Source organism: Habropoda laboriosa, unplaced genomic scaffold (genome assembly GCF_001263275.1).
Source record: "Habropoda laboriosa isolate 0110345459 unplaced genomic scaffold, ASM126327v1 scaffold541, whole genome shotgun sequence".
Taxonomy (NCBI): Eukaryota; Metazoa; Arthropoda; class Insecta; order Hymenoptera; family Apidae; genus Habropoda; species Habropoda laboriosa.
The window spans coordinates 212,964-224,651 of record NW_017100692.1 but is presented as its reverse complement, the minus strand read 5'-3'; the positions used below and the strand labels follow the sequence as shown (position 1 = coordinate 224,651).

At 36.8% G+C, this 11,688-nt stretch overlaps 1 protein-coding gene across 1 annotated transcript in view; it reads left to right on the top strand.

Moving 5' to 3' along the window:
- LOC108576946 overlaps positions 1-11,688 on the top strand; it is a 61,947-nt gene that overhangs the window by 26,869 nt on the left and 23,390 nt on the right. Inside the window, exon 2 of the mRNA XM_017940022.1 lies at positions 10,984-11,168. Within this exon, the coding sequence (XP_017795511.1) occupies positions 10,984-11,168 (185 nt within the window). The remainder of the gene's footprint in view (positions 1-10,983; positions 11,169-11,688) is intronic.

The window sequence follows — 11,688 nt, the reverse complement described above, 5'->3', positions numbered from 1 at the left end:
TGTGAGGTGGGTGAGGAACGTCGTTACTCTGTTTTCACCTCAATTTATCAAAGTATAAGCGTATGGTCGTATAGGCGTGCAGTTGGTCCAGAAAATACAATCGTTTATTTTGTTACTTGTCCCGGCGGCAGCGGTTCGGTGGATGGTCGGTAAAGGAAAGACTGTCCGGAGGTGTAGGCGTACTGGATTTTTATATTGTTAGGACAGGGAGACAGGAGTAGCGATAGATAAAGATAGAAGTGGAGAAAGTGGTAGAAACGGAAAATTCGTTCGTCCTCGTGCGAACCTGGATGCCACATATGCGCTTCTTAGGCCACTCGAGGACGAAGTCAAGTCTTAACCCGTGGAGGGACAAAAGAACGGAAACTAAAATCTGAAGGAGTTGGAAAGGGGAAAGTTCTCGTGGAAGAATAGAACGAGGTTCAGTAAGGGTTTGTTGACGACGACATACCCGCCACAAATGTTACAGGGAATACTACTCCTTTCACAGTGAACTATTCCATCAAGTGAAGCGCGTTTAAATATTATTCACAATTCGCATTTGATAATTCTTAAATAGCGTAAGAAAGTAGAATAAATGCTTGTTCGAAGCCAACAAATTGAATTCATCGTAGAAAGAACATATGGTAATTCGTACACCGTGTTATCCGCTTTTATTTGATACCCGCCTAGAGGTATATACGGTGAAAGGAAACGTGGTGCTCACAAAGAGAACTATTGTACCTCTAAGTCTGCGATATTAACACGTATCTTCGAAAGGCTTTCCAGAAAATCCAGTAAAGCACTTTCAGACCTGTTTGTTTCTGCGGCCATTCCGTCACGGTATCGGTCTTGTGTATAATATATCGCGGCTTAGTCCACAGGTTTCTTCGTCACGCACCAAGAAAGACTACAGCTTGAATTGCGCTACACACGATACATTGTAACGATGCTATTTTTTACGTGGCTTTACGCTTGCTAAAATTTTCCTTATAAGATTCGTTCAACATTTAGAAATTTATCTTTTGCCTTGAAAAATGTATCTAAAGTTTAGAAATTTGTCTAAAATATTTTGTAAAAAATGTATCTTTTTCTCTAAATTACAGGGGATTCTAATTTTCATACAGTCTTTCAACCGTGTTTTGAATTGAAAATTCAATTGCAAAGGAGTAAATGTATTAGAAAAAAGTGAAATCATATAAAATTAACGAAGTGACAGTTTTTACTTTAAGACGACAAGTTGTATATATACACCTAAGTAAGAGAAAAAATAAGTATTTTATCGTTTAATCGTTTCGTGATAAAAGGAAAAAAATTTATTCCGAAATATAAAGTACAAACGTCGATAAATTCACTAGAAAGGGAATTTCCAGCTTAAAAATGGCACCTAAATCAAGTTTCCTCGTGCAACTCACGCTCCAGAAAATTCCTCAAGCACGCATGGATCAAACATACCGAAAACAAAGCATCGCGTAAAAAAGAATTTACCTCGTCGTTTCGATTCGTCTCTCGACACGGGAAACCACTTCTTTCCAATTGCATCATGATTCTCACTCTGTCCCGTGCACCGTATCCCATTTCACAATTTCATTAAAGCTTAAAGGAGGACGAAAAAAGTTTCGCCCATCCGATTGAAGGAGCCAATCCAGAACTAAAACTATACAGTACTCGTATACCACCTTTAATCCGTGAAACAATGAGATTTTTATCGGAAAGGTATTAAATGCTGTAAAACACTGGGAAATTGCAAGTCTCCTCTGTACAGGAGGCTGTATCAAATATACAGAAATATGAAACAGAATAATCTTGGTTATTATAATTATCTTTTCTACCTGTGAAAAAAATTGTATACCTATTTTTGATGGTTTCCGAGGAGAGAATAATATTATCAGTTGGCTGGGGTTAGAGAATATAATTAGTTGGCTTATCTTATACGACCCAACCTGTATATCAGAAAATTAAGTATTTCGGAGATATTCGATAAATTGTAAATAATCGGAACAAGAGTATATTTGTAGTCGATTGTGATAAGCATCATCAGATTCTATTATATTAGCACGAGGCAAAGTTCAAAATTTAGTTTGCGGCTATTTTGAAGAACAAAGTGAGAAATCACTTTAAGAGTCCTGAACGTTTCACTGCTATTGCATCTCTTAATTTTTCTAACCGAGCACAGTACACACATCTGAATGAATGGTTCTATAACTCAAAATACAAAACACGCTAAATGCATCGCAACACAAACTTATTGGTTACTAATAGTTTAAACGCGACCTAAAAACCTAAATTATCTCTGGTACCGTTATTTCGTTAGACACATGCTTACCAAAATCACTTCGTTTCATTCAACAAGCTCGACGACCCTGTATAATTTCTATCTAAGCTCCATTTCAAACTGGACTCTGTATACATGAGAAAAAAATGAATGTGTACCATTAGACGAATCCTCGAGGTCGAATGACCGAGTTCCTTTAGCCAAGCTACGGAGTGAAATGTCCACGGAGGGTGAACGAGGGCGCGAGGGCAAAGGTTCGCCCATTGCCGAAGACATTTAGTTCTCTACTCCGTTAAACCAGAGTACCCAGGCACAATCGGATCAACAACGGATGGGTAATTTCCTCCGAGGACGGAACAAAGCGGGCCACTCGCGAGATATCGAGCCCGCCGGAAAAATGCACGCGAACAAAGAGCCGATAATTGTAATTGCGATCTGAAATCCGCTAGTCAACGGCGAAACGATTTATTGCCGGTGGATCTCACGAGAACCTCGTCCCGGTCTGTTGACCTCCTCCTGCTCCTCCTCCTCTGGGAAAAAGGTGTGCATCGTTCAACTTTTGATTGTCCGACGAGGAAAATGGAGATTTCATTTCTGTCTGTGTGTCTCTCTGAGTCGAAAGATAAGCAATACGAAGTTTGAAGTTTCGAATTCGGAATTGGAATGATTTAAAGGATTACGGGATCTACCGAAATAGTTTCATTGATAATATTGTACAGGTGGTTGGTAGCGTTTAATATTGAAGAGGGTTGCATAATTGATGAGAATTGTGAACTATGCAAACTGAAATTCTTCAACTATAGCTCGCTAATTTTGCAATATTTTCTTTTGTAATATTTAAGACACTTAAGAAGTGGAAGTTGGGGTCTGCGTTCGTTCATCTTTTGCTATTACAGTAAATTCTCCACAAGTGTCAGTCCGCAAGGAACCTAAACCTGACACTTGTAGAATCAGGGACTACGTTTTCGTAGACAAGGACAGCGAATAAAAGATAAGGATGAAACGTGAGTCGAGGCAACCAAGCGATTTAAATATCAACTTTTTTAATTTTACGTTTTTTTATCCCGAAATTTTTCTTAACATATTGATGAGATTTTTCTGATGAAAATGACATCAAACACGACATAATTTGAACAATATTTACTTATTAACACGTTTACTGTCTGGCGTGACAGTGAATAAGTAAATGTTGTTCAAATTGTATCGTGTTCGATATCATTTTCATCAGAAAAATCTCAGCAACATGTTAAAAAAAATTTCAGATGAAAAAAAGTAAAATTAAAGAAATTATATTTTTCAATTATGAATTGTCGAGCCGTGAAATCTCGTAAAAGAAACCGAGTGGTATAGCGTTACACGCTTGACTGACAGCGAGCGAGATAACATAGGCGTAGGACCACCTATACTGACACTTGTAGAATCCAAACTGACTGACACTTGTAGAGAATTTACTGTATTTCCTTTTCTACTATCACCTCCAAATCCTACTTATGGTATATTATTGATTGTTTATGGTTGTTTATATTAAATCTTTGCTAATTTATATAATACCACAGACTTATACTTCGCCCTCTAAACATTGCTTTTTATAATTTCATACGTATGTCTATATAAATTATTTATTAATTAATAAATTTTTAGTTGTCGTAAGTTTACAAATGATTGCATTTCATTTACATTAATAGATTGAAATTAAACATTCTGCATAAATATCCAAGTATCGTTGAATTTAATGCTTCCTAATTATGTTTGGAACCAAGGAGCCTCGTTTGCAAGTATAAAATTCTAATGCAATCAACTTTATGATAAAATCCTAGCTTTAGAAATGAAACTTCTGTACATACATACAGTCGAAGTACATCTAATTTTCATAATGGCATTTAAACGTTTAGCTCTTATCATTTTGTTAATAAAATGTTCAATTTAGATTACAAGTATTACAAGATTACGTTTTTGTAAATTCTACATGTACGTGTTAATCGAATCATGTAAATGTATAGAAAGAAGTTTGCAAGCTCCTTTCTATCCACTTTTTCGGTTACATTTTTCAAGAACGGTGACCATTTCGTTGACGAGAGAAGGTAGCACGGTTGCAAACAGCAAACCAGAATTCCTCTGAGATCACCGTTCATAAATCTAGACGGTGAAGCGTGTTTCGATAAAAAAAAAAAGTATGATTTGCAAGTACAAGTACTGGAATCTGTCAAGCAGATATCTTCGAGCGAACGTTTCGTGCAGATGTTTCGAAAATCTCTCCCGAAGGTAAAATAAAATCTTCGAAATTTAAAACGAAATTGATTCCATCGAGAAAAAAAAGTTTGTTTTCGATCCTTTGGAAGGAAATTATTGCCGATATTCTTCAATTATGAAATATTTGGTGAAATAAAATTATTTCACTTTCGTCACTTTTATCTCCAATACTTTCGTTTCATTTTGAATTATTTTTGAAGCATAAATAAATATATTCACAGAAATATTCAGAATTTAGTTAAACAACTTTAGGTAAATAGCTGAAGATTTTTGTATCACCGAGTAAATAGCAAAATGTAGTGTTTGAAGAGGAGACATTCGAAAGTGTGCACTAAACGACGAGGGAATTTTCGACACCGTGAAGTGTTTGAAGAAATTATCCACCAACCAGCTATTCTACAATTAATAGTAAATAACATGATAAAATACGGCGAGTTGTTTATATCGTATATTTGTTGAGAATCTTCCTGAGAATTTTATATTATATTTTCTATGAAATTAAGTATATCACAGGTAAAATGGTAATTCTACTACATATTTACGCTCTTCGTTTCAGTTTTATACAATTTTAGGTCAAGCTACGAATAATTACTTACAATTAGTAAAAAGAGCGAACAAACAATCTTGAACTTCTTGAAATACTTGCTGAACGTTTTTAATGTTCCCAGAGTTTAAATGGAAAGCTTAAATACGAAATGAAGACAAATGTCTTTCAGTCCTTGAAAAGAATTTCGAAAAAGTATCTTAGATTCCTTTGGGGATTGAGAGACAGTGAAGCTAGGTGTTCCGTTTAAACGTGAAGAAAGGAAGAATTGAATACATTACCTCACACGTACACTTAAATTCTCCTCCTGATAATTCCACCTGAAATCTCGAATAATACAGAAATTTCGAAATCTCGCAGATGAAAAAGTTATTCGTAACTAAACTGAAAATAAAACAAACTAATTACCAATTAAACCTAAAGCGTTGTCGCAGGTTCTTTCTCGGAAGGCGCCTAATTCAATCTGGTGCAGCAGGCAAGACAAATTTTTTCAATTTCACTTTTCAACCAACCAAGTTGTTCTCTGTAATTTTTCCTTGACCGAAAATGGACTTCGTTCGCTGGTCTATAGGCGCACCTAAGAGAGTATTGGATATCTCGACCTCGAGGTACGAAAAGGAGATCAGGGATTGACCTCGACAGACTCTCCACAAGAAGCCTGTTACGAGTTCGAAAAGTAACATGTTGACTCGGTCCAGCTCCCAATAATATTTTCTTACCGGTGGCTTGGGAATTATCCAACGAGGAAAATGACTGGACCTCTATATTGAATGTTCGTATTGATGCTGTTGACCAGTAAAATCAAATAACTCACCCTGTAGAAGTTGCTTCTGTTCTCTCAGGTGAAAGTTTCTAACGAGACTTCTGATTCTTACAATCCTCTTACATGAAGGGAACGTTCATCGCCTTTGTTCCTGCTCGGATTTGAATTAAAATATTTCTACGTGCAGAATGATAAATTGAAAATTAGGGTGTTAGTTTAGCGCAATATACAGAGTGGACCAATAAGAATTGCCACTTTGATAATCTCAGGAACCATGAAAGTAAGAAAGAAATTTTTACAATAAAAATTGCTTGGTAAAAAAGGGACCATCCTGTGGTCATCACGATGTGAAAGTTATCCCTGTTTTTTTTAAGGACATGCTATGTTTTTTTATTTATTTACTAGTAACAACCCTCAAGAGTAACATTTCAAATTAAATTAGAAGAGGAATAAAGGAGAATTGCAAATATTGTAACATTTGTTAATTGTTTATTCGTGTAGTCTCGCTTATGAAACAAGTGTTAGCTGTGTACAAACGGTTGACAAAAGTTACAAGTTCGTTGACTTCTGGACTGACTAATTCTCCGCTTCTAGATCTCACATTTGCATATGTATGTATATTCCGTGTAACTAAAGTTGCTTAATTTGCACGTTGTGTATGCTTAACGCAGCTTAGCTCCAATGATCAGTGAAACAGCGATGCCTGAATTATCCAGGATAGAATTAACGTTTGTTTCCATGCATCTGGCGCAGAAGAGAGAATGATAGAGAATGGTCAGGCTTGGTCTTGCTAATAACCTGCAACCTTCTTACCTGGAAGTTCCCTCGTGCAAAAAGGCCGTAAAGTTAAGTAGCGAAGCTCCGATTCGCGATTTCTTCAACCTTCTTCTCCCCTTGTACCCCATTTCTGGCCACTTTCAATCTTCCCTCTCCTCCTTTATCCCCGTTCCACCGCTCGAATGCACGGAACGAGTGCTGGTCGTTTCAGAATATTACGGTATTATTAAATAATTAATAAAAAAAAGAAACCAGCAGACGGAGCCGAGAATGGAGAAGAAACGATTCCTTCGTTCCCTTTCTTCTCCTTCTCCACGCTTCATTACATCTGCTCTCGTCCTTTTTTTTTCGTATCTTCCATACTTATTCCTTTCTTTTTTTTCCCTCACAACTAGAAAAATTTTTCCAGCTCAAACGTTCTCTATCTCTCTCTCTCACTCTTAGCAGCACGATTGTTCTGGGATTTCGAGGTTTCGCCGCTTTGTCGCATTTTAAAGCGAAAGACTCGCGGCGCATCGAGTGGAAAGCGATCGCATCTGAATACTCGAAGAAACGAATCCTCCCCCGCGGCGAGCATAGCTTGTCGAGCGCGAATCGATTGTTCGACACGCTGATTCGATCTCCGCCACAAAGGTGTCGCGTTGCCGAACGAAGGAACGAGAAATGAGATTTCCCGTTGCGATACAAAAATGAGGGGTCACGGAGAAATAGTCTACTGGCTGCGATAGACTTTAAAGTGAAATTTCATTAGCGTAACGCAAAGCGAGTTGATTTAGCGATAGAATATGCTAGTATTAAGGTGGAATAGATTAACAGTAGGATTGGTTTATAATGAGTCTAACGTTGAACCAGTGTTTTGGTAGTTTCATCGTCGATTGACAAAGCTGGGTCATCTGTGACCCACATTATTCGCGCGTGCAGCAGCTTCGTGGAATATACAGAGTGGGGCAAAAACTTTGTCCACCAGGACTATTTCCGTTATTTATAACAATATGGAAAGATGTTATATACGAAACTTACTTGATATGGAGGGGAACATGTGATGGATATAAATACTTTTTATCGCTGTTTACCATTTTTTACCATTTTTTTTTAAGGTTCCTAGGAAATGTAGTTTAACGTATTTAGATAAAAATTAATTGACGTATAGAGCAAGCAAATCTTATGAATCTGACGTGACCCGGCTCAGCTTTTCGTCCTACATTAAATTAATGAAGGATTCAGTTATTTGATTTAGTAGATGCAATTTAGGGATTCCTATGAATAATGTGCGCTGAAATTTATAGATGCTGTAAATAGATTAATTTACGTTAATAACAGCTTGCAGTTGTATCTTACCTCTTGTACTACAATTTTCGTTATCCTTTTTGACACTGCCCATTTGCTATCGATATGTTCTGTATTATACATATATCTTTTTGTGTGCAGTAGTGACAATAGAATATCGATAAAATAAAATGAACTGATAAAAGAGGCTATCGAAAATTAAAACCTAATAAATTTCAATAGAAGTTCGTGTGTGTGTATGCACGTGTAAAATTAACGCTGTTTATACATGAGATTAGTGGTCGTATCGATAAATTGTTCACGTTCCAGAAACCGCAAACTGTGATGATTTCCCCAGCTCCGTGAGTAAAACTCATCGAACCGTTCGATGAACAATCTCAAACGTTCCAAGAATTTTACTTTTCCACATCACGGAATATCGCTCGAGTTCGACGATAGTTTTGCCTGATGATCGGATCATTCGTTTCTGTTAGCTTTACAAACGATTCAATGGTAAAATTTACTTAACACATTCCCGAATTACTTACGAAATGTATACAATAATTAAGTACATTGTATCACATCGTAATTGTTAATTACTAATATCAACTGAATTTAAAGCAACGGTTGTGTATGATCATGTCTGATCATTTTAAGTGATAAATAATAAAATATTTGTTTCGGGACTATTTAATCATCAGACATATGCGCGAATTTATTAAATTTTATACTTCATTGCAAATTCGAAGATTTTAACATTTTCGTAACGATAGGATCATTCGCTATCGATAGAAATAGAAACTCTTCCTATGCAAATTAAACAATCCTTTAATTCTCCAGCGTGAAATTGTAAAAAAGTTGAATGTAGTTTACTAATTGCCAATTAATCACTAATTGGTCAAAATGTTATTCGCTAAGTAATCATTCCAAAGCGTCAGTACGTGTTAATATTCATTTGAGGAGGAATAATTTTCATCAATATTGAATAAAAAGAAATTACTGTAGATAGTGTATTTTTGATGATGTTGTTTATAATCTTTGCAGACTTAAGATGCTAAAAATAAAGTGTTAATACGATGCATTCTTCTTAATCAAAGAATAGAAATTACTACATGACATAAATTGATAAAAAACAATTCGTGTTACCGTTAAAACAAAAAACAGAAAAAGACAAGCAAAATTAAATCTGTGACAGATCAGGTTGCGTAGATTCGTAGAATTTTGAAAATCATACAAGTCAATTTGTTCAGATTGATCTATCGTTTTATGAGAAACTTCTCTCTGGACATCATAAATCAAACACGGTGTATTTTAATAAAGCTTTAATAAAGCGTTCACGTGATTTACGCCACAGCAAAGAGTGTTGTTAGCAAACGACGCTCGAGCTGATAAATCAACGATCGCGGAATGATTCATGGAATGAGAGTGCAATTTACTTGAACGCCGTGCTCGCATTTTTCGCGTTTCCCTATACAAGCTTGACGCGTCCGTGAGAATCCTATTACAACGCCGCCATGCAAGACGGATGTCTACAGCTTACTGGAAAATCTTCGCGAAATTGTACCCTTAGAGGAATTAGGATCCATGTTTTATTTTACCTCCATTTTGTACCGTGTGCCCCCCAAAAGAACGATGGCACGATCTTCCTTTCATTAGGGAGATATAATCGGTATACCAGGAACTTGCTAGATTTATGGCAGGCTCATTTAAATAAAACCAAGAGGGATATATTTGGTGCTGGTAGACCAGCTTTTCCTCCTTTGAAAAATAAATTTTCTTCGCTAACCGGGTATCTAATTTGGCCCGTATTCTTCTTGTTAATTCATGTCGCTAGAAGGAACTGTCGTTTATTGAAATATAGTGACAATTGTGGGATCAGAAATATAAATAGATATTTATTAACAAAGTATAAGAATAACTATGATACATTGGGCTTTGACACACGCTTCTTCGATTCACGCCTCTCGACTTTTTCAAACACACTGCCTGTTAAGGATACTTAAGTTAGACCAGATTTACGATACGGACGCGACTCTCTGCTATCTTTGAGATTAAGGTTTGAATACGCGTTTAATGTTTTCGTTCGTTAATTATTCCTTATTGTCAGGAGGGCTCCAAACCTCTCATAAAGGCGGAGAATTTGGAGTTTTCTTCGTGCATCTCAATAGCAATTGACGTATCATAAACCCGCGCGAGCTGAGGCACGTTCTCGCGAGCGAGCGGTACCATTACCCTGGGTTTTCCCCATAAGCCCAGGTGACGCGTACTTCACGCAAAACACCCCCTCCTTGAGGGTGAGTGGTTGGCGTTGGGTGGTGACCAAGGCCCGAACGTGAGTGGGACTCTGGGCCTCCCACCCAAAACTCACCCCCGTGAAGGGACCCAAACGCGACCAGGGAAGGGGAAATGCGAGGGCTGACCGGGGCAACGCGCCAACGAGACAACCAGAACACAAAAAAGGTTAATAGCAAAAAGTTCAGGCGATCACACAGTCGCTACATTTTTCAATCGATTCTCGACGACGTGTCAGAATTGAACACTGCCCTTTCATCCCTCGCACGCCGTACTTTATAGCCAGGCCCTTCGTGACCCTCTTGTCGCCGGGGTTTTCCCCTTTTGGGCCTGGCTATCGTCGCTCGCTTTCTCTCTCATCCTCACAATTACGATACTACACAATTTTATTTCTTTTTTAAATATAAGTTAAGATCGTCGTTATATTTTTATTTCTGTAATTATTTATTATAACTATATTTCTTTTAAATATAATTTAAGGTCCCAACATCTTGGTTATTAGCAACCACAGAGGATATTCTATATTTTACAATAAAGGTTTGTTCTACAGATAAGTTTGATTTGCTTTTTTGAGATTTTCTTCTGTTACAAATATTTTCTTAATTTTGTCAGGTATTTGGAACTGGTTTCTGATATCTTCTTCACTTTTTTTCCATGTAACAATTATATTTTTCTTAAACTGTGAAAAATGAAAGGTTCGATGGAAACTTTCAATTGATTTAGCGTGACTCCAATTGTAATTTCAACGAACCCAGATGAAAGGGTTTTGTTCGTTAATACCTAATTTACATCGGCGAAAATGAGAAGCTCGTCAAGCATTCATGAATTCTGTTGCAGAGGAAATAATTGCCAATCTACCACCTCTTCGAATACCTCGGTTGAGGCATCACCGAGTCACAGATTGGGACCCTTACTTCGAGAATGCAGAAGGCCAGGGTATCAATGGATCCCAGAACGTTGCGTTACACCTCGGTGCGACGGCTCTCCTTGATTGTCGCGTTGCAATGCTCTCCGGAAAGAAGGTACGGATATTTATGATCTGATATGAAATATATGCACACAATACTGCTTCTACAAAAACGTTCTACATTATACAGAATCGACAATGTTACAAAAAAAATTGATTGAAAGAATTACAATGCAATCATTATAAAGAAATAAAACAGTACGCGCTCTTTCTAACGAAAGAAAAAAATATTTGTATTACTCATAGGGTAACATAACAAATTTCACAATTACTTATATAAATGACTGAACAGATATTTCTGAAACACTTGATATTACCGTTTAATTAATAACTTCGTCAAAGTTAAAAGATCATAGTGTAACAATAAATTCTTTCAAATAGTTCGTCAATTCGTTGAAGTAACTTTATTTCATTTATCTATTATTGATTAAGCAAGAAATAATGCAAATTGAAGGTTGATCTGCAAGCTCATTGTCGATTAAAGGTAACATGATCATAACAGTAACGCGACATAAAACACATCGAACACATTGACTGACAACGATCGTTCTAAATACGTAACACGACGGAACATA